Below are 24,868 nucleotides of genomic sequence, written 5' to 3'. Positions count from 1 at the left end.
GGCGCTGTTCTGAAGCCATTTATATATACAGTAGATGACCGATAGGGGGCGCTGTTTTGAAGCCATTTATATATACAGTAGATGACCGATAGGGGGCGCTGTTCTGAAGCCATTTATATAGACAGTAGATGACCGATAGGGGGCGCTGTTCTGAAGCCATTTATATATACAGTAGATGACCGATAGGGGGCGCTGTTCTGAAGCCATTTATATATACAGTAGATGACCGATAGGGGGCGCTGTTCTGAAGCCATTTATATATACAGTAGATGACCAATAGGGGGCGCTGTTCTGAAGCCATTTATATATACAGTAGATGACCGATAGGGGGCGCTGTTCTGAAGCCATTTATATATACAGTAGATGACCGATAGGGGGCGCTGTTCTGAAGCCATTTATATATACAGTAGATGACCGATAGGGGGCGCTGTTCTGAAGCCATTTATATATACAGTAGATGGCCGATAGGGGGCGCTGTTCTGAAGCCATTTATAATAATAATAATAATAATAATAATAATAATATGCCATTTAGCAGACGCTTTTATCCAAAGCGACTTACAGTCATGTGTGCATACATTTTTGTGTATGGGTGGTCCCGGGGATCGAACCCACTACCTTGGCGTTACAAGCGCCGTGCTCTACCAGCTGAGCTACAGAGGACCACTTTATATATACAGTAGATGACCGATAGGGGGCGCTGTTTTGAAGCCACAGTGCCTCCATCTTGGTACACCCTCACCACTGTAAAAACATATTTTGGAAGCTATAGAAATGCATTTATTAATGTCTACATTTTGATTTTGCCACGTGTATTCTATTACAGACACTTTAAAATCCTTAAGAGTCGATTGACTCACCCGTGCTGTCAATTTAATTAACATAATGCAAAAAAGTCCCCATAAAACTCTGTTTAAGCTAGAGATGTCTGGGTTGTTTTGTGTGTATGGGCTGCGTCTCAATCCACTGCATCCGCCTATGTCGACCTTCCTCATGTGCGGTGGAAAGTGACAGAACTACAGCGCTGTTTGTCAGACCAGGAGACAAAACCTTGAAAATCGGTCTTCTTCACGAAACGTCTGTAGCAAGTACAGTTTGATTCCCCAGGATGGAAAGGAGAGACTCTCACGATGGTGTTCTCCGTTTCGTTCTACGAACCCCTACAAGTGTCACGGGCCTCGTCTGAAGGTAATCCGGTACCGGGTTTAAAAAAACGAATGGAAGTATGGAGGTAGTTTTGTGCCCAAAAAAAAAAAAAAGGGGTTAATATGTGTCCAAATATATATATTTCCTGATCTTTTTACATCTCCTTGATACAGGACAGACACTTCAAAACCTTATTCCTTATGATTTATTTTTTGACTGTCTTTTTTTTTTGCCATTTATGAATGTGTTATTCAATGCGTTTCTATGGGCCATAGTAGTAAAGGCCAAATGCAATATCTTATCAAATAATTTGTTTATATATATATTTTTTTAAATACCTACAGGGGTCCTAAAAATTCAGCTAAATGATCCATGGTATGACCATCTTAAAACAATTCCCATTTGTTATCTTAGTAGCCCCCCCCGCATGTCATTTTGTCCTTGAAACGTTTAATTGAAGTACTGTAGAGTTCCATTCATTCCTACGGAGGACTGCTCCTACTGGGGAGTTCCAATATGGCCGACCGGTGGCTTCAAAGCCTTCTCATTGGCCAATACATAGCATCAGCAATCCAGGGTTTATACTATACATCGTTGGTGGTTACTAGTGACAACCATTTTTTTTTTGTGTTATCCTGTTATACTGACTTCCTAAATGTCCCATCGCCATGGTAACAGCATCAGTAAGTTGAGCTCCAGTCAGTCACGGTATCAGTGTGTGTGTGTGTGTGTGTGTGTGTGTGTGTGTGTGTGTGTGTGTGAACCCATGTCCTCATGACTCCCGCTGAAGAGTGTGGTGGTGATGCTAGATACACCTCATCGCTCCAGAATGCCAACATCCTCTAAAAGCAATGTCAGCCAGCAGAGGAATGTCAAGGTGTGTTAATGAGTCACAGTGACACAATATTTTTTTTTTCTTGACACACAGAGGGAGACGTGGAGAAAGTGGAGAGGTGTCAACCCAGCATTAACACTGTGGGTCTCAGAACGAGGTGGCTTCCTGTCCAGGATCCTCCTCCCTGTACTCAACACCAGGTAACTGACTGATCTGGGACATGTTTGGCTTTAAGGGGAGGCATACAGGACATATAATAGATACTGTATTGTCCATTGGTTAGAATGGAAATGTGTCCTCTGTCTGTTCTAACACCCACAGAGGCAGTGAAGAGAGACAGGAAATGAAGGAGAGAGGGTTTATTAGAAGGGTGTGGGTTGGATTGGAACATTACATTTACATTTTAGTAGACGCTCTTATCCAGAGAGACTTACAGTTAGTGAGTGCATACATTATTTTTATTTTTTTCATACTGGCCCCCCGTGGGAATCGAACCCACAACCCTGGCGTTGCAAACACCATGCTCTACTAACTGAGCTACATCCCTGCCGGCCATTCCCTCCCCTACCCTGGACCAATTGTGCGCCGCCCCATGGGTCTCCCGGTCGCGGCCGGCTACGACAGAGCCTGGATTCGAACCAGGATCTCTAGTGGCACAGCTATCACTGCGATGCAGTGCCTTAGACCACTGCGCCACTATGTCTGTTCTGAAGGCAGTGACAGTAACGACTAGACCACCCCAGGCCAGGCATGGGGAGCGTTTAACTAGACATTCGTTGCCTGTAGTTTGTCTAAAGGCTGTGCTATGGGATTAATAAAGATACTCTTTGAAGAGGTATCATAGACAGGACGCTATCGCAGGGCCTCAATAAGCCACCACAAACACCCTCTGACTCTGTCTGTCTGTCTGGACTGCAGGACTGTCTTCTTAGTGCTCAGGGTTGGACATGTTTCTAAAGATCCTCTGCTTCTACAGTTCTGTTGTGGATAGCTAGTACCTCATTGTTACATCCGAAGGGGGGGGGGTAGGCCTTTAGCCCTGCTGTCTGGTGTCTCTGCTTGCTATCTGCTGTCTCTGCTTACTGTCTGGTGGCTCTGCTTGCTATCTGCTGTCTCTGCTTACTGTCTGGTGTCTCTGCCTACTGTCTGGTGTCTCTGCTTACTGTCTGGTGTCTCTGCTTACTGTCTGGTGTCTCTGCTTACTGTCTGCTGTCTCTGCTTACTGTCTGGTGTCTCTGCCTGCTGTCTGGTGTCTCTGCTTACTGTCTGGTGTCTCTGCTTACTGTCTGGTGGCTCTGCTTACTGTCTGGTGGCTCTGCTTACTGTCTGGTGGCTCTGCTTACTGTCTGGTGGCTCTGCTTACTGTCTGGTGGCTCTGCTTACTGTCTGGTGGCTCTGCTTACTGTCTGGTGTCTCTGCTTACTGTCTGGTGTCTCTGCTTACTGTCTGGTGGCTCTGCTTACTGTCTGGTGGCTCTGCTTACTGTCTGGTGGCTCTGCTTACTGTCTGGTGTCTCTGCTTACTGTCTGGTGTCTCTGCTTACTGTCTGGTGTCTCTGCTTACTGTCTGGTGTCTCTGCTTACTGTCTGGTGTCTCTGCTTACTGTCTGGTGTCTCTGCTTACTGTCTGGTGTCTCTGCTTACTGTCTGCTGTCTCTGCTTACTGTCTGGTGTCTCTGCTTACTGTCTGGTGTCTCTGCCTGCTGTCTGGTGTCTCTGCTTACTGTCTGGTGTCTCTGCTTACTGTCTGGTGTCTCTGCTTGCTATCTGCTGTCTCTGCTTACTGTCTGGTGTCTCTGCTTACTGTCTGGTGTCTCTGCTTACTGTCTGGTGTCTCTGCTTGCTATCTGCTGTCTCTGCTTACTGTCTGGTGTCTCTGCTTACTGTCTGGTGTCTCTGCTTGCTATCTGCTGTCTCTGCTTACTGTCTGGTGTCTCTGCTTACTGTCTGGTGTCTCTGCTTACTGTCTGGTGTCTCTGCTTACTGTCTGGTGTCTCTGCTTGCTGTCTGGTGTCTCTGCTTACTGTCTGGTGTCTCTGCTTGCTATCTGCTGTCTCTGCTTACTGTCTGGTGTCTCTGCTTACTGTCTGGTGTCTCTGCTTACTGTCTGGTGTCTCTGCTTACTGTCTGGTGTCTCTGCTTGCTATCTGATGTCTCTGCTTACTGTCTGGTGTCTCTGCTTACTGTCTGCTGTCTCTGCTTACTGTCTGGTGTCTCTGCTTGCTATCTGATGTCTCTGCTTACTGTCTGGTGTCTCTGCTTACTGTCTGGTGTCTCTGCTTACTGTCTGGTGTCTCTGCTTACTGTCTGCTGTCTCTGCTTACTGTCTGGTGTCTCTGCTTACTGTCTGGTGTCTCTGCTTACTGTCTGGTGTCTCTGCTTGCTATCTGATGTCTCTGCTTGCTGCAGGGGCTGATACTGGTGGTGCATTACATTGTTGAGCATGGGGAGAGGCAGTCATATGACAGCCAAAGAAACAGAAGCCTTATGTACTAACCACTGACACAAACAGAGAGCCACAGACAGACACAGTTATTGTGCCACATAAAATGCCCCAAGTAAATAAGACAACAGAAACCAATCAGCCATTGTTGAGCATGGGGAGAGGCTGTCATATGATAGCAGCACAAAAAGCAAGCTTAAGTTACCACTGAATGGCAGAGTTGGGTTTCAACAACAACAACCACAACAACAAAGTTTTTTTGTTGGTACAACATAATATGATGTAATTATAATGAGTGAACCCTCTTGTTTCAGATCACCTGAAACAGCTAGTGGTCTAACTAACACATTATAAAGACAACTGAAACAGCTAGTGGTCTAACACATTATAAAGACAACTGAAACAGCTAGTGGTCTAACTAACACATTATGAAGACAACTGAAACAGCTAGTGGTCTAACTAACACATTATAAAGACAACTGAAACAGCTAGTGGTCTAACTAACACATTATAAAGACAACTGAAACAGCTAGTGGTCTAACACATTATAAAGACAACTGAAACAGCTAGTGGTCTAACACATTATAAAGACAACTGAAACAGCTAGTGGTCTAACACATTATAAAGACAACTGAAACAGCTAGTGGTCTAACACATTATAAAGACAACTGAAACAGCTAGTGGTCTAACACATTATAAAGACAACTGAAACAGCTAGTGGTCTAACACATTATAAAGACAACTGAAACAGCTAGTGGTCTAACACATTATGAAGACAACTGAAACAGCTAGTGGTCTAACTAACACATTATGAAGACAACTGAAACAGCTAGTGGTCTAACACATTATGAAGACAACTGAAACAGCTAGTGGTCTAACACATTATAAAGACAACTGAAACAGCTAGTGGTCTAACTAACACATTATAAAGACAACTGAAACAGCTAGTGGTCTAACTAACACATTATAAAGACAACTGAAACAGCTAGTGGTCTAACACATTATAAAGACAACTGAAACAGCTAGTGGTCTAACTAACACATTATAAAGACAACTGAAACAGCTAGTGGTCTAACACATTATAAAGACAACTGAAACAGCTAGTGGTCTAACTAACACATTATGAAGACAACTGAAACAGCTAGTGGTCTAACACATTATAAAGACAACTGAAACAGCTAGTGGTCTAACTAACACATTATAAAGACAACTGAAACAGCTAGTGGTCTAACTAACACATTATAAAGACAACTGAAACAGCTAGTGGTCTAACACATTATGAAGACAACTGAAACAGCTAGTGGTCTAACACATTATGAAGACAACTGAAACAGCTAGTGGTCTAACTAACACATTATGAAGACAACTGAAACAGCTAGTGGTCTAACTAACACATTATGAAGACAACTGAAACAGCTAGTGGTCTAACTAACACATTATGAAGACAACTGAAACAGCTAGTGGTCTAACTAACACATTATGAAGACAACTGAAACAGCTAGTGGTCTAACTAACACATTATGAAGACAACTGAAACAGCTAGTGGTCTAACTAACACATTATAAAGACAACTGAAACAGCTAGTGGTCTAACTAACACATTATAAAGACAACTGAAACAGCTAGTGGTCTAACTAACACATTATGAAGACAACTGAAACAGCTAGTGGTCTAACACATTATAAAGACAACTGAAACAGCTAGTGGTCTAACACATTATAAAGACAACTGAAACAGCTAGTGGTCTAACTAACACATTATAAAGACAACTGAAACAGCTAGTGGTCTAACACATTATAAAGACAACTGAAACAGCTAGTGGTCTAACTAACACATTATGAAGACAACTGAAACAGCTAGTGGTCTAACACATTATAAAGACAACTGAAACAGCTAGTGGTCTAACTAACACATTATAAAGACAACTGAAACAGCTAGTGGTCTAACTAACACATTATAAAGACAACTGAAACAGCTAGTGGTCTAACACATTATGAAGACAACTGAAACAGCTAGTGGTCTAACACATTATGAAGACAACTGAAACAGCTAGTGGTCTAACTAACACATTATGAAGACAACTGAAACAGCTAGTGGTCTAACTAACACATTATGAAGACAACTGAAACAGCTAGTGGTCTAACTAACACATTATGAAGACAACTGAAACAGCTAGTGGTCTAACTAACACATTATGAAGACAACTGAAACAGCTAGTGGTCTAACTAACACATTATGAAGACAACTGAAACAGCTAGTGGTCTAACTAACACATTATAAAGACAACTGAAACAGCTAGTGGTCTAACTAACACATTATAAAGACAACTGAAACAGCTAGTGGTCTAACTAACACATTATGAAGACAACTGAAACAGCTAGTGGTCTAACACATTATAAAGACAACTGAAACAGCTAGTGGTCTAACACATTATAAAGACAACTGAAACAGCTAGTGGTCTAACTAACACATTATAAAGACAACTGAAACAGCTAGTGGTCTAACACATTATAAAGACAACTGAAACAGCTAGTGGTCTAACACATTATAAAGACAACTGAAACAGCTAGTGGTCTAACTAACACATTATGAAGACAACTGAAACAGCTAGTGGTCTAACTAACACATTATAAAGACAACTGAAACAGCTAGTGGTCTAACTAACACATTATGAAGACAACTGAAACAGCTAGTGGTCTAACACATTATAAAGACAACTGAAACAGCTAGTGGTCTAACTAACACATTATAAAGACAACTGAAACAGCTAGTGGTCTAACACATTATAAAGACAACTGAAACAGCTAGTGGTCTAACTAACACATTATGAAGACAACTGAAACAGCTAGTGGTCTAACTAACACATTATAAAGACAACTGAAACAGCTAGTGGTCTAACACATTATAAAGACAACTGAAACAGCTAGTGGTCTAACACATTATAAAGACAACTGAAACAGCTAGTGGTCTAACACATTATAAAGACAACTGAAACAGCTAGTGGTCTAACTAACACATTATAAAGACAACTGAAACAGCTAGTGGTCTAACACATTATAAAGACAACTGAAACAGCTAGTGGTCTAACACATTATAAAGACAACTGAAACAGCTAGTGGTCTAACACATTATAAAGACAACTGAAACAGCTAGTGGTCTAACTAACACATTATAAAGACAACTGAAACAGCTAGTGGTCTAACTAACACATTATAAAGACAACTGAAACAGCTAGTGGTCTAACTAACACATTATGAAGACAACTGAAACAGCTAGTGGTCTAACACATTATAAAGACAACTGAAACAGCTAGTGGTCTAACACATTATAAAGACAACTGAAACAGCTAGTGGTCTAACTAACGCATTATGAAGACAACTGAAACAGCTAGTGGTCTAACTAACACATTATAAAGACAACTGAAACAGCTAGTGGTCTAACACATTATAAAGACAACTGAAACAGCTAGTGGTCTAACACATTATAAAGACAACTGAAACAGCTAGTGGTCTAACTAACACATTATAAAGACAACTGAAACAGCTAGTGGTCTAACTAACACATTATAAAGACAACTGAAACAGCTAGTGGTCTAACACATTATAAAGACAACTGAAACAGCTAGTGGTCTAACACATTATAAAGACAACTGAAACAGCTAGTGGTCTAACTAACACATTATGAAGACAACTGAAACAGCTAGTGGTCTAACTAACACATTATGAAGACAACTGAAACAGCTAGTGGTCTAACTAACACATTATAAAGACAACTGAAACAGCTAGTGGTCTAACTAACACATTATAAAGACAACTGAAACAGCTAGTGGTCTAACACATTATAAAGACAACTGAAACAGCTAGTGGTCTAACACATTATGAAGACAACTGAAACAGCTAGTGGTCTAACTAACACATTATGAAGACAACTGAAACAGCTAGTGGTCTAACTAACACATTATAAAGACAACTGAAACAGCTAGTGGTCTAACTAACACATTATAAAGACAACTGAAACAGCTAGTGGTCTAACTAACACATTATAAAGACAACTGAAACAGCTAGTGGTCTAACTAACACATTATGAAGACAACTGAAACAGCTAGTGGTCTAACTAACACATTATAAAGACAACTGAAACAGCTAGTGGTCTAACTAACACATTATGAAGACACCTGAAACAGCTAGTGGTCTAACTAACACATTATAAAGACAACTGAAACAGCTAGTGATCTAACACATTATAAAGACAACTGAAACAGCTAGTGGTCTAACTAACACATTATGAAGACAACTGAAACAGCTAGTGGTCTAACTAACACATTATAAAGACAACTGAAACAGCTAGTGGTCTAACACATTATAAAGACAACTGAAACAGCTAGTGGTCTAACACATTATAAAGACAACTGAAACAGCTAGTGGTCTAACTAACACATTATGAAGACAACTGAAACAGCTAGTGGTCTAACACATTATAAAGACAACTGAAACAGCTAGTGGTCTAACTAACACATGATAAAGACAACTGAAACAGCTAGTGGTCTAACACATTATAAAGACAACTGAAACAGCTAGTGGTCTAACTAACACATTATGAAGACAACTGAAACAGCTAGTGGTCTAACACATTATAAAGACAACTGAAACAGCTAGTGGTCTAACTAACACATTATGAAGACAACTGAAACAGCTAGTGGTCTAACACATTATAAAGACAACTGAAACAGCTAGTGGTCTAACTAACACATTATAAAGACAACTGAAACAGCTAGTGGTCTAACACATTATAAAGACAACTGAAACAGCTAGTGGTCTAACACATTATATAGATAACTGAAACAGCTAGTGGTCTAACACATTATGAAGACAACTGAAACAGCTAGTGGTTTAACTAACACATTATAAAGACAACTGAAACAGCTAGTGGTCTAACACATTATAAAGACAACTGAAACAGCTAGTGGTCTAACTAACACATTATGAAGACAACTGAAACAGCTAGTGGTCTAACACATTATAAAGACAACTGAAACAGCTAGTGGTCTAACACATTATAAAGATAACTGAAACAGCTAGTGGTCTAACACATTATGAAGACAACTGAAACAGCTAGTGGTCTAACACATTATAAAGACAACTGAAACAGCTAGTGGTCTAACACATTATAAAGACAACTGAAACAGCTAGTGGTCTAACTAACACATTATGAAGACAACTGAAACAGCTAGTGGTCTAAAACATTATAAAGACAACTGAAACAGCTAGTGGTCTAACACATTATAAAGACAACTGAAACAGCTAGTGGTCTAACTAACACATTATAAAGACAACTGAAACAGCTAGTGGTCTAACTAACACATTATAAAGACAACTGAAACAGCTAGTGGTCTAACTAACACATTATAAAGACAACTGAAACAGCTAGTGGTCTAACACATTATAAAGACAACTGAAACAGCTAGTGGTCTAACTAACACATTATAAAGACAACTGAAACAGCTAGTGGTCTAACACATTATAAAGACAACTGAAACAGCTAGTGGTCTAACTAACACATTATAAAGACAACTGAAACAGCTAGTGGTCTAACTAACACATTATAAAGACAACTGAAACAGCTAGTGGTCTAACACATTATAAAGACAACTGAAACAGCTAGTGGTCTAACTAACACATTATAAAGACAACTGAAACAGCTAGTGGTCTAACTAACACATTATGAAGACAACTGAAACAGCTAGTGGTCTAACTAACACATTATAAAGACAACTGAAACAGCTAGTGGTCTAACTAACACATTATAAAGACAACTGAAACAGCTAGTGGTCTAACTAACACATTATAAAGACAACTGAAACAGCTAGTGGTCTAACTAACACATTATAAAGACAACTGAAACAGCTAGTGGTCTAACTAACACATTATAAAGACAACTGAAACAGCTAGTGGTCTAACACATTATAAAGACAACTGAAACAGCTAGTGGTCTAACACATTATAAAGACAACTGAAACAGCTAGTGGTCTAACTAACACATTATGAAGACAACTGAAACAGCTAGTGGTCTAACACATTATAAAGACAACTGAAACAGCTAGTGGTCTAACACATTATAAAGACAACTGAAACAGCTAGTGGTCTAACACATTATGAAGACAACTGAAACAGCTAGTGGTCTAACTAACACATTATAAAGACAACTGAAACAGCTAGTGGTCTAACACATTATGAAGACAACTGAAACAGCTAGTGGTCTAACTAACACATTATGAAGACAACTGAAACAGCTAGTGGTCTAACACATTATAAAGACAACTGAAACAGCTAGTGGTCTAACTAACACATTATAAAGACAACTGAAATCTTCTTCTTCTTCTTCTTCTTCTTCTTCTTCTTCTTTTTTTCTCTCTCTCTTCTTCTCCTTCTACTTTCCCACAGGTCTCAGGCAAGGAAAGCTCAGTCCCAAGGGAGAGGGACAACAGGTCTTTAGGTTGGCCGGATCTGAGGAGATGTTGGGCTAACAGGACACTGCCACACCTCAGTGGTAGTGGGACTCCTACCCAGTCGAACAACCCCCTCCCTGGGGCTAACACTAACTCAGAGCCTGGCAGGAAGAGCCCTCTACACAGGACAACCAGCACCAACCAACAGCCTTCGCACATTAAGGTTACACCCTATGGGACACGCTCACAGTCTCCTGACATCCAAACTGGGGACGACTCAGACTCAGGACCCTGCTGGAGATATTCTCTAAGCAGGACCAACAGCTTCCAAATCACTTCTACCATGACGATCAGGCCAACAGTCCAAGAGAATCCTTCACAATCTGAGGTAACCCCCTCTGGAACTAACTCTGCAGCACCTTACAGGAGCAACAGCCCTCTGTATAGGACAAACAGCGTCCAACAGAGACCCTCACACGCTGAGGTAACTCCTCATAGAACCAGCTCGGAGACTTACAGAGCAACCTCTCTACACAAAAGAACAAGTAGTCTTCCACAGCCTTCTCCTGCCGGGGTAGTATCACCCCCAGCCTCTGGGAGCACTACAGGTCCAACCACCGTCCTGAAGACAACTACACCAGTCTTCCCCTCCATCACCATCACCTCCAAGAAGATCTCCAGGACGGCAAGCCTCCCTGGATCTAGAGCCCCCAGCCCCCAGACATACCACTCTGATGAGACCAGGGTCCCAGGCTATAAAACCCCCAGCCCCCAGAGCTACCACTCTGACGAGACCAGGGTCCCAGGCTATAAAACCCCCAGCCCCCAGAGCTACCACTCTGACGAGACCAGGGTCCCAGGCTATAAAACCACCAGCCCCCAGAGCTACCACTCTGACGAGACCAGGGTCCCAGGCTATAAAGCCCCCAGGCCCCAGAGCTACCACTCTGACGAGGCCAGGGTCCCAGGCTATAAAGCCCCCAGCCCCCAGAGCTACCACACAAACCAGGCCAGAGTCTCCACCACCTGCACCTCTGTCACCCAGCAGGACCAGGACCATCACCACCACCCCGCCGGCACCGACCCCAGCTCCACCCCTGTCACCCTCAGGAGAAAGGCCACCGCCACCACGGTCAAAGTGACCGAGCACAGAAGGATGAACTCTGAACCTGTCAACCGACTGAACGGAAGGCAGAGCCATGTTTCATCTGTGTCAGGTGACCAACCGAATGATCAGGGCACAGTGGTTCGCAGGAGAAAAGCCACCGTCATAAAAGTGACAGAGCACAGAGAGAGCTACTGCCCAGGTCGGGGCGCTAATGGTGGGAGCAGCAGCGGTAGGCCTTCAGAGTACAGACACAGCTACACAGAGGGAGTGTACAGACAGAACTCCCTGTGGCAACAAGGAGCCATGAATTCACCCACGAACTCTATGGAGTCACTCCAAAGTACCACTTCTACACCCTCCCAGTGCCCTCTAGAATCATCTATGGACAGGATAGACTGGCCCAACTCTGCTCTGTTCCTAACTCCAAACAAGCCCACCTCAACCACTACGGTTGCCCTTAGGGATCCAGAGGGAAGCGGAGGTGGAGGGAAGCCAATACAGAAGTCTACCCTGATGCTGTTCATCAACCCCCCATCTCCCTCTTTCAAACAGACGTCCATAGAAAAGGTTGGTGGAGAGAGATGGACTCGGGATAGACCAGTGAGCTGCTATGCTAATGTGTTTGGCCACACTGATCCAACAGAGCCATGCCTGGTCCCAGAGACCGTTACTGTTACACAAGCTGGACCCAGGCATTGGAGCCCAGAGACTGTTACTGTTACACAAGCTGGACCCAGGCATTGGAGCCCAGAGACCGTTACTGTTACACAACCTGGACCCAGGCATTGGAGCACAGAGACCGTTACTGTTACACAAGCTGGACCCAGGCATTGGAGCCCAGAGACCGTTACTGTTACACAAGCTGGACCCAGGCATTGGAGCCCAGAGACCGTTACTGTTACACAAGCTGGACCCAGGCATTGGAGCCCAGAGACCGTTACTGTTACACAAGCTGGACCCAGGAATTGGAGCCCAGAGACCGTTACTGTTACACAAGCTGGACCCAGGCATTGGAGCCCAGAGACCGTTACTGTTACACAAGCTGGACCCAGGCATTGGAGCCCAGAGACCGTTACTGTTACACAAGCTGGACCCAGGCATTGGAGCCCAGAGACCGTTACTGTTACACAAGCTGGACCCAGGCATTGGAGCCCAGAGACCGTTACTGTTACACAAGCTGGACCCAGGCATTGGAGCATGGGGCTTCTTAACCAGACCCAGAATACTAATATTGACCCAGCGAGGGACTGGGCGAAGGACACTGCTGCCAGCAACAGTAGATTAAACACTGGATCATCTAGCTCTTCCATCAGTGCTGGACCAGCATGCAGGGACAGGGAGACGTGTCCCCCAGAGGCAGAGTCCTCCAGACCAGAGGGAAGTGGGACTGAGAGAGAGGGAGATCTACCACCACATCCTCACCAGGCAGACGTCAGGAGCAGCGAACCCCAACCCTCTGCTTTCACTCTCATCAAGCCCCAAGGTAGGAGTCACTGTCTCACTGCACCCAGAGGTGTTGATAGGAGATGACTGTATATGACTCTGACTGACTCAGTGGAAGCTGGTGGGAGGCGCTGTAGGAGGACAGGCTCATTGTGTTTGTGATGAGTGTGATGGAAGGAGTCAGGTGCAGGAGGGTGATTGATGATGATAATTGGGGGCGGCAGTGGTCAGTAAGCCGGTGACGCCGAACGCCGAAGCCTGCCCCGAACAAGGAGGGGAGGCAGCCTCGGCGGGGAGTCGTGACAGTGGTTTCCATGTGTTTGATGGTGTTCCATAAATTCCATTCCAGACGTTACAATGAGCCCATCCTCCAATATTACATATAATAATAATAATACAGCTGCTCCCACCAGCCTCCTCTGGACTGACTGCACCAGTCTCTGTATTAGAGGACTGTCTAAGTATATAGTTTATCTTTACAGCTGTGTCTCTGTGTGTCTCTGTGTGTCTCTGTGTGTCTCTGTGTCTCTCTGTGTGTCTCTGTGTGTCTCTGTGTGTGTCTCTGTGTGTCTCTGTGTGTCTCTGTGTGTCTCTGTGTGTCTCTGTGTGTGTCTCTGTGTGTCTCTGTGTGTGTGTGTGTCTCTGTGTGTCTCTGTGTGTCTCTGTGTCTCTGTGTGTCTCTCTGTGTCTCTCTGTGTCTGTGTGTCTCTGTGTGTCTCTGTGTGTCTCTGTGTGTCTCTGTGTGTCTCTGTGTCTCTGTGTCTCTGTGTGTCTGTGTCTCTGTGTCTCTGTGTGTCTCTGTGTGTCTCTGTGTGTCTCTGTGTCTCTGTGTCTCTGTGTCTCTGTGTCTCTGTGTGTCTGTGTCTCTGTGTCTCTGTGTGTCTCTGTGTGTCTCTGTGTGTCTCTGTGTGTCTCTGTGTATCTGTGTGTCTCTGTGTGTCTCTGTGTGTCTCTGTGTGTCTCTGTGTGTCTCTGTGTCTCTGTGTGTCTGTGTCTCTGTGTCTCTGTGTGTCTCTGTGTGTCTCTGTGTGTCTCTGTGTCTCTGTGTGTCTCTGTGTGTCTCTGTGTGTCTCTGTGTGTCTCTGTGTGTGTTTGTGTGTGTGTGTGTGTGTGTGTGTGTCTGTGTGTCTGTGTGTGTGTGCGTGCTATAGCATGTATTTATTTGTCATACACACTCCACCATCCTTACACTGAACTCTGAGGTTTGAGTCCTCCTCAGTCTTCTTTGATGTATAATTGAACTGTATTATATTATTGTATTGGGATGAATCATTTATCCTTTATCCTCCTCAGTGCAGTTTTAATTGAAACTCTCGCTGCCGGATATCTGCATCAGCGGCGGTTCATTGTCAGACAGCACTGCTGCCCCGAAGCAGAGCGGAGGTCCTATCACATTACTACCCACACATCCTCCTCCCCCCCCCCTCTCTCTCCTCTCTCTCTCTCTCTCTAGCTCTCTCGCGCTCTATCTCTCTCTCTCTTTCTCGCTCTATCTCTCTCTCTTTCTCGCTCTTTCTATCTCTCTTTCATTTCCCATGCATCCTTTTGCTTGCAAAATGTATTCCTGTCCTTTTTTTTCACAGGCAGAGAGAAAGGCAGAGAGGGAGAGAGGATTCCAGGGGAATTAAGAACTGCTTAACGTGACAGAAATAATCTAAGATTTAGTGGAGCTGATTGAAAGCACACAGTCACACCCCCTCCTGGTCTGGCTTCAACTCCCTAACAATACAGCTATATCATTATACAGCAATTATACAGTATTCTATATTATAATAATACAGCAATTATACAGCATTCTATATTATAATAATACAGTAATTATACAGTATTCTATATTATAATAATACAGCAATTATACAGCATTCTATATTATAATAATACAGTAATTATACAGTATTCTATATTATAATAATACAGCAATTATACAGTATTCTATATTATAATAATACAACAATTATACAGTATTCTATATTATAATAATACAGTAATTATACAGTATTCTATATAATAATAATACAGTAATTATACAGTATTCTATATTATAATAATACAGCAATTATACAGCATTCTATATTATAATAATACAGCAATTATACAGCATTCTATATTATAATAATACAGTAATTATACAGTATTCTATATTATAATAATACAGCAATTATACAGCATTCTATATTATAATAATACAGCAATTATACAGCATTCTATATTATAATAATACAGCAATTATACAGTATTCTATATTATAATAATACAACAATTATACAGTATTCTATATTATAATAATACAGTAATTATACAGTATTCTATATTATAATAATACAGTAATTATACAGTATTCTATATTATAATAATACAGCAATTACACAGTATTCTATATTATAATAACACAACACATTTATAGAGTTTGTTACGTCTTTGAATAAGAATAATCAATATATTGAGTGTCTAACTGTGGCCTACAGTACTCCAGTCTGTGGTGTAATAGTATTGCATGTCTGAAAGTGAATGTCACTTCAATAAGTAATGGTGGATCTCTCTGAGAGCTTACTGCTGCTGTGTCTGCAGCTATTCTCACGGCTCCCTGCGGGAAATTACTCATTATTCTTTAATCAGGCTCATTATGAGTGTCATTTGTTAATTACCGAGGCCTGAGGCGCGTCGTCTTAAAGTAAATGCGTTTGATGTAGTCTGGTTGCAAAGGTAGCAGGATTGGCAGGACAATAGGAAAACTGTATTTGGTGATGGTCTCCTTTTTTGTAGACCTCTCGTATCCTGTCGTTTTGTCATTGTTATGTTCTAAATTAAACGTTTTTTTTCACCTGGATTTCATTCCAACAAGGACTATAGGCCTACTCATGCACTGCGTTCGATCTCTATGTCACTTAGTAAAAGACATCATTCATTTCACTAATCTTGGTCGGCACAACTTCAACTATTTTCTTAAAGTATATCAAAATCCTCCCCCCCTACCCCACCCCCCCCAAAAAATTATATATATATGTATATATATTGAACAAATATTGTAAAGTGGTTGTCCCACTGGCTATCATAAGGTGAATGCACCAATTTGTAAGTGGCTCTGGATAAGAGCGTCTCCTAAATGACGTAAATGTAAATGTAAAATAAGCATATTGATTTGTGGCTAACTGTCTAACGAAGGCGTCCTGTGTTTCAGAGCCCACATCCCATCAGCGGTCTCCGGAGGAGGTCCTAGCCCTCAACGCTGCCGCCATCATAGCCAATATCAAACTCCAGAGACAACGGAGCCTGAAGAAGACAACACATGACCTTTCTACACGGGACTCAAGGTCATCCACGTCACCCGAGGGAAAAACACTGGGTATTTGTTGCTTTTTAGTTTTGCCCGGACGTTAATGAACTTCACAGAACATACCTCATAACAAATATCGATCCTTGAGACAATTACCTGAAAGAATATGATAAGGTCAGACGTGTTGCTAGGTTCTAAGTTTTGAGGAGGTATTAATTAAACAAAATGTATCTTGCTTGAAGGTCTCTCTGTGTGTCAAGTACATTTTTCCTCAAATTGTCTTATAATCAGATAATTGTCTTTTGATCAGATTATAATACCATTTTTGATTGAAAGGTAGAAGAAGGTTATTGGAAGGAGAAGTACTTTGTTATATGAAGTTTATTGAATTTGTGTGAGAGAGAGTGAGCAATCAATCCACCCTCTCTTTTTTCTATCACTCTCTCAATCACTCGCTCACTCTCTTCTAGTGAAGGATGCTGGTGGTTGTGTGAGGCCCAGGACTGATGACAACAGTGTCAGACTAGACCCTGTTGAGACCACCAGAACCACACATCCCAGGACTGATGACAACAGTGTCAGACTAGACCCTGTTGAGACCACCAGAACCACACATCCCAGGACTGATGACAACAGACTAGACCCTGTTGAGACCACCAGAACCACACATCCCAGGACTGATGACAACAGACTAGACCCTGTTGAGACCACCAGAACCGCACATCCCAGGACTGATGACAACAGTGTCAGACTAGACCCTGTTGAGACCACCAGAACCACACATCCCAGGACTGATGACAACAGTGTCAGACTAGACCCTGTTGAGACCACCAGAACCACACATCCCAGGACTGATGACAACAGTGTCAGACTAGACCCTGTTGAGACCACCAGAACCACACATCCCAGGACTGATGACAACAGTGTCAGACTAGACCCTGTTGAGACCACCAGAACCACACATCCCAGGACTGATGACAACAGTGTCAGACTAGACCCTGTTGAGACCACCAGAACCACACATCCCAGGACTGATGACAACAGTGTCAGACTAGACCCTGTTGAGACCACCAGAACCACACATCCCAGGACTGATGACAACAGTGTCAGACTAGACCCTGTTGAGACCACCAGAACCACACATCCCAGGACTGATGACAACAGTGTCAGACTAGACCCTGTTGAGACCACCAGAACCACACATCCCAGGACTGATGACAACAGTGTCAGACTAGACCCTGTTGAGACCACCAGAACCACACATCCCAGGACTGATGACAACAGTGTCAGACTAGACCCTGTTGAGACCACCAGAACCACACATCCCAGGACTGATGACAACAGTGTCAGACTAGACCCTGTTGAGACCACCAGAACCACACATCCCAGGACTGATGACAACAGTGTCAGACTAGACCCTGTTGAGACCACCAGAACCACACATCCCAGGACTGATGACAACAGTGTCAGACTAGACCCTGTTGAGACCACCAGAACCACACATCCCAGGACTGATGACAACAGTGTCAGACTAGACCCTGTTGAGACCACCAGAACCATACATCCCACAACCCAGACTTATGTTGGGTTTATTCCCCTGAATCCTGATTCTGACCCAGAAACTAGCAAAGCCAACATTCCTTCACCCAGGGTAAGTTGAGGTTCTGGAGTAAGTGTTGGATGTATACAAGTATGAAACATTATAATTAAAGACTTGTGTTGGGTTCCAGGCTTAATGCTTTCACAGCAGGCGCGTTCAGCTCTCAGAGTTGTTGCACGCTGTGAAAGACAATCTTATCTTGTTATATTGTTCCTCTCCGGCTAAAAAACACACACTACATTTCTGTGAGGGTGAAATCACTAGTAACACAACATCACAACATGCGCCAGCTCCTAGCTAGCTTAACCTCCACATGAAGCGTACCAGCGTCAGCAGTTCTAGACGTACCTCAGGGCAGTGTCCTCGGGCCGCTGCTAAAGATTAGCCTCACAGGGCAGATAGATGTTGTACTTATTTAGTTGAATGCGCTGACTGTATGTGGTCCTCTGTAGCTCAATTGGTAGAGCATGGCGCTTGTAACGCCAGGGTAGTAGTGGGTTCGATCCCCGGGACCACCCATACGTAAAAATGTATGCACACATGACTGTAAGTCGCTTTGGATAAAAGCGTCTGCTAAATGGCATATTATATTATATTATATGTCACTCTAGACAACAGTGTCTTCTAAATGACTGAAATGTCTCTGTTTTTGGCCCATATACAGTATCTTCTTTTGGCAGGAGGCTCTGGAGCGATCCAGACCAGACTTCATCAGTCGCTCTCAGGGCAGACTGAGAGAGATGGAGAGGCGGGCGGAAGAGAGGAGGGAGGAGAGGTACTCTGACCACCAGCCAGATGAGATGATGCTGAGGCACCATAGAAGAGGACACAGCACCAGAGCTAGCCCTCTGAGTGGTACGGTACCAGTGACTCTGTTTCTGCCCATCTCTCTCTCTCTCTCTCTCTCTCTCTCTCTCTCTCTCTCTCTCTCTCTCTCTCTCTCTCGCTCTCTCTCTCTCTCTCTCTCTCTCTCTCTCTCTCTCTCTCTCTCTCTCTCTGTCTCTCTCTCTCTCTCTCTCTCTCTCTCTCTCTCTCTCTCTCTCTCTCTCTCTCTCTCTCTCTCTCTCTCTCTCTCTCTCTCTCTCTCTCTCTCTCTCTCTCTCTCTCTCTCTCTCTCTCTCTCTCTCCATCCCTCTCTCTCTCTCCATCCCTCTCTCTCTCCCCATCCCTCTCTCTCTCTCTCCATCCCTCTCTCTCTCTTCTCTCTCTCTCTCTCTCTCTCTCTCTCTCTCTCTCTCTCTCTCTCTCTCTCTCTCTCTCTCTCTCTCTCTCTCTCTCTCTCTCTCTCTCTCAACACCATCTCTTTCACAATGACACCCATTGTCCATGTGCAGCTGCAGTGGCTGTATACCACACACATAGTCAGAGCTCTCTTCTGTCTGCACATTTAGCCTTCAGGCTTGCTGTGCATATCAAAATAACATGACACAATGGACAGAAGATATCTAACCACCAGTTTGTTCATATTGTTCCAGTTTTTTTTTAAATATGTGGCTCTATTCATGGGAAAAAAATTATTGGCGTCAGACAGCTCTGACCTTCAGATGTGATGGGTTTATTCATCTGTCAAAGCAGCGTTTCTACCTGATTGACAGATTGCCCTGGTGAAGAGCAGCTTTAAAGGGGCAATCTGGGATTGTTACATCGATTTTTAGACTTTTAAAATCAATTATATATACCCATGAGCTCAGTTCAACTGTCGTACCCCATCAGAACCCAAACTATGAGCTTGTTTTATTCCTTTCTTTGCAAACAATGTAAATGTAAACAAACTGTAACGTTGATATCATGGATGGTCAGTCCTTACATCCATAGCTCTGTCTATGAATTTGAGAGTAGTTACATTTCTCTAGCCCCAACCCTCAGTTGTTTACCGAAACAGTGGCGGGGTGTACCTTTGTTATTGTTTGAAAAAGCAGATTGCCCCTTTAATGGAAAATGAAACCAAAACACCGGTAGTATGCTGATTTCATAGTGCTTACTGCCCACTGCTGGTCCTGGTGTAAAACTACATCATTGGCTCAGATCAACGATAATGTCATTGAGTAATAAAGGATTATCATTTGGAGAATTAGCTGTTGACAAAACAAAGACACAATTCCCGTATGATAATGAATGCAGGATATGAATACCTCATCTAAGCAAATCAATGCAAATACTGTACCTGCCTGCCACAATGAAAAAGTGTCTCTTCTGGGTGATAGTGAATGTAGTCATCTTCTCTGGCAGGCAGAAGTGCTGTGCTTGCAAAGTGTGATTCTCTCTCTCTCTCTCTCTCTCTGATAAGTCAGTCAATCTCTTTAAGCTCAGGACAAGTAGAAGTTGTTGCTTAACTGTGAATCCTCAATTCTCAACTCAATCAAATCAAATCAAATTTGTATTTGTCACATGCTGCGTAAAACAACAGGTGCAGACTAACAGTGAAATGCGTACTTTATTGGTCCTTTTCCAACAATGCAGAGAGAAAAATACAGAAAAATAATAATAAATAGAACACAATGAGTACTGATAAGTCTTGGCTGTATACACGGGGAACCAGTACCCAGTCCATGTAGAACAGCTGTAGAACTTTTTGAGGATCTGAGAGCCCATGACAAATCTTTCCAGCCTCCTGAGGGGGAAGAGGCATTGTCACTGATTCCTTCCAAAACCACTCATTGTTGCCAGTAGGTTGTCGACTTGATTCATGAAGATACCTGCTTCCCTAGCTTGCTAGCTAAGATTTTTTAAAGAATGATGTTGACATGATCAGTCCAATCAAAGCTACGGTAGATATAACGTGATTTGACGTCATTTTATCTGTGGCCAATGACCTTGAGCCTTCTTGGATGGGCACTTTTTTCTCTCTCGAGCTCATAGATTTTGTGGTGACTAATGTAACTCTATGGCAGCACCCAAGGGGTTTGAATTTTTTAGCTCTACCCGTAGATTTTGCGGTGATGTAGTGTCCCCATGAGTGACAGAACACTGAGCCAATCACGGTGCAACTAGAGAACATTACCAACCCCTACGCTCTGTATTTTGGCTGGCTGCCCCACCACCACCACAGAAAGCACTGAGCTAGGCTGAAACACCTGCATTTTGGAGCTGCCTTACTCAAGAAAGCAAAAAAGAGACTATGTTTGTATGGAGGCTTTATTAACTCAATGATTCTTTTATTTTTTACATTGTTTTGCAAACTGATATGTGACACGTATCAATGCCAAAATAACAAAACAAAACAGGCTCCACCTGCCCCACTGCATTTGATTCATCCGCTGTCTTAACAATGGAGGGTCATTTGATTTCCAGTTTTTAATCAAACGTTTTTTTTTTCAAATTGATTGACGAGAAGAGTATCGTCCAATCCATTGGGTATCTCACCGCACCCCCATATGCCATGTCTTGAAATATGCAGATAGACGGATTACAAGTACACTTATATTCTAAAACTTTTGACAGCCAACTTTCTAACTCCGTCCATAACATTTGGACTTTATAGCGTCATTATTAGTTTTACACTTCAGACATGACTCTGCCGTTGTGCTATTAGAATTTGTGAATTTTGTATCTTGTATAATAAATTCTATACTTTAGTTTATAATGGATTAAGCATATATTTTTAACTGTAATTTAATTAGTACAGTGCATTCGGAAAGTATTCAAACCCCTTGACTTTTTCCTAATTTTGTTAAATAATAATAAAATAATATGCCATTTAGCAGACGCTTTTATCCAAAGCGACTTACAGTCGTGCGTGCATACATTTTTGTGTATGGGTGGTCCCGGGGATCGAACCCACTACCTTGGCGTTACAAGCGCCGTGCTCTACCAGCTGAGCTACAGAGGACCACAAGTTACAGCCTTATTCTAACATTTATTAAATTGATTTTCCCCCTCATCAATCTACACACAATATCCCATAATGACAAAGCAAAAACTGGTTTTTAGAAAATTTTGCTAATTCTTCTATTTAAAAATGATGGAGGCCACTGTGTTCTTGGGGACCTTCAATGCTGCAGAAATGTTTTGGTACCGTTCCCCAGATCTGTGCCTTGCACGATCCTGTCTCGGAGCTCTACGGACAATTCCTTCGACCTCATGGCTCTGACATGCACTGTTAACTGTGGGATCTTATATAGACAGGTGTGTGCCTTTCTAAATCATGTCCAATCAATTGCATGTACCACAATTGCAAGTACCACTTGTTGTAGAAACATCTTAAGGACGATCAATGGAAACAGGATGCACCTGAGCTCAATTTCGAGTCTCATAGCAAAGGGTCTGATTACTTATGTAAATAAGGTATTTCTGTCTTTTTTAATTTTTCAATACATTTGCAAACATTTCTAAAAACATGTTTTGGCTTTGTCATTATGGGGTATTGTGTGTAGATTAATGAGGATTTTAATCCATAAGGCTGTAATGTAACAAAATGTAGAAAAAGTCAAAGGGTCTGAATACTTTCTGAATGCGCTGTGTGTTCCAACACCCCCTCCATCTTGTGCCAATATCAGTATTTTTTAAAGATTTGGCTGAGTGTACTCTCAATGTCTTGGGTGGGGTAATTGGTATTACCGAAAGTAAATCTAAAAACGTTGGCAGCCATGCAATTTCAGGTTTATTATACCTGTAAGATTGATGGGAAGATTTTTGTATTTATCTAGATCTGCTTTCATGTTGTTGAGTAATGGAATAAAGTTATCTTTATATATATTTCACTTAAAGGATATTGTTTTTTTATTTTCCCTATTGCCATTATTTCAGATTATTTTTAGTATTTTAGAGTATTCTGAAAATATTTTTAACAAGGGGGGGGGGCATTGAGTTTTCAGTATTCGTCAGATATAACAGAAGATCCTCTGCAAATAAGTTGTATTTATATTCATGTTTACCTGTGTAAATGTTTCTGTTTAGATCTCTATGATTAGATCCAGTCTAATTCATCTGCAAGCGGTTCAATTGCCAGTGCAAACAGGAGGGGGGAGAGGGAGCATCCCTGTCTAAAGATAATGTATTATTTGTGTATATTTTTTTGCTTTAGGATTATTATATAATATTTTTATGAAATCTATTATTTCAGCTTTCTATTTTTAATAAACCCTGTTTGATTAATATGTATCAAGTCTGGTAAGACTTTTGCCATTCTGTTGCTTTATGAGTTTAGTTTTTATTTTATTGTCGCAATTTATTAAACTTATGGGTCGGTCTCGTCGTCGTCGGTGATCAGGCCTACCACCGTCGTGTCGTCAGCAAACGTAATAATGGTTGGAGTTGTGCGCAGCCACGCAGTCGTGGGTGAACAGGGAGTACAGGAGGGGACTGAGCACGCACCGCTGAGGGGACCCCTGTAATAAGGGTCAGCGTGGCGGATGTGTTGTTACCTACCCTCACTGCCTGGGAGTGGCCCGCCAGGAAGACCAGGATCCAGTTGCAGAGGGAGGTGTTCAGTCCCAGGGTCTTGAGCTTAGTGATGAGCTTTGTGGGCACTATGGTGTTGATCGCTGAGCTGTAGTCAATTAACAACATTCTCACATAGGTGTTCCTCTTGTCCAGGTGGGAGAGGGCAGTGTGGAGTGCAACAGAGATTGCAAAATCTGTGGATCTGTCCAGGGTGTCTGGGATGAGGGTGTTGATGTGAGCCATGATCAGCCATTCAAGGATAAATACAGCATGTGAGTGCTACGGTGCGATAGTCATTTAGACAGGTTACCTTGGGTGTTCTTGGGCACAGGGACTATGGTGGTCAGCTTGAAACATGTTGGTATTACAGACTGGGTCAGGGACAGGTTAAACATGTCAGTGAAGACACTTACCAGCTGGTCAGCGCATGCTCTGAGTACACCTCCTGGTAATCCGTCTGGCCCTGCGGCACTGTGAATGTTGACCTGTTTTAAGGTCTTACTCACATCGGCGACGGAGAGCGTGATCACACAGTCCTCCGGAACAGCTGGTGCTGCCATGCATGGTTCAGTATTTTTCGCCTAGAAGCTAGCATAGAAGGCATTTAGCTCATCTGGTAGGCTCGCGTCACTAGGCAGCTTGCGGCTTGGTTTCCCTTTGTAATCCATGATAGTTTACAAGCCCTGCCACATCCGACTAGCACCAGAGCCGGCACAGTAGGATTCGATCTTGCTCCTGTATTGACGATTTACCTGCATTAAAATCACCGGCCACTAGGGGCGCCGCCTCTGGATCTGCATTTTCTTGTCGATTTATCCCTATTCAGATCATTGTGGTGGTGAATAAAAAGATAGGAAAACTATGTTGGTAAATAGTATGGTGTGCAGTTTATCATGAGGTATTCTAACTCAGATGAGCAAAAACTCGACACTTCCTTAACATTAGAAATCACAAACTGTTGTTAACAATAAGCATTATGTGTGTGTTTTCAGATAACCTTTTCAGACCCAGACATAGAGCCATTACAGGGAAGGAGATGCAGCTCAGAACCAGGAAGTGAGTTCCTCCATCTCAATCTCTCATTCTGGCATCTCTCTCTCTATCTCTCTCTCTCTCAATTTCTCATTCTGGCATCTCTCTCTCTCTCTCAATCTCTCATTCTGGCATATCTCTCTCTCTCTCTCTCTCTCTCTCT

The 24,868-nt window shown here is 42.7% G+C and overlaps 1 protein-coding gene across 6 annotated transcripts in view; it reads left to right on the top strand.

The window, feature by feature from the left end:
* LOC121572724 (mucin-2) overlaps positions 1-24,868 on the top strand; it is a 50,142-nt gene that overhangs the window by 7,933 nt on the left and 17,341 nt on the right. For 2 of the 6 annotated variants that reach the window (XM_045214295.1, XM_045214294.1), the window contains exons 3-8: positions 2,074-2,180; positions 10,862-13,457; positions 16,596-16,760; positions 17,162-18,342; positions 18,972-19,146; positions 24,666-24,729. In XM_045214295.1, the coding sequence (XP_045070230.1) occupies positions 2,074-2,180; positions 10,862-13,457; positions 16,596-16,760; positions 17,162-18,342; positions 18,972-19,146; positions 24,666-24,729 (4,288 nt within the window). The remainder of the gene's footprint in view (positions 1-2,073; positions 2,181-10,861; positions 13,458-16,595; positions 16,761-17,161; positions 18,343-18,971; positions 19,147-24,665; positions 24,730-24,868) is intronic. The other 4 variants (XM_045214297.1, XM_045214300.1, XM_045214299.1 and 1 more) reach the window with 4 other exon arrangements.

Source organism: Coregonus clupeaformis, unplaced genomic scaffold, assembly GCF_020615455.1.
Source record: "Coregonus clupeaformis isolate EN_2021a unplaced genomic scaffold, ASM2061545v1 scaf0232, whole genome shotgun sequence".
Lineage (NCBI taxonomy): Eukaryota > Metazoa > Chordata > Actinopteri > Salmoniformes > Salmonidae > Coregonus > Coregonus clupeaformis.
This window is presented reverse-complemented; position numbering and strand designations above follow the sequence as displayed.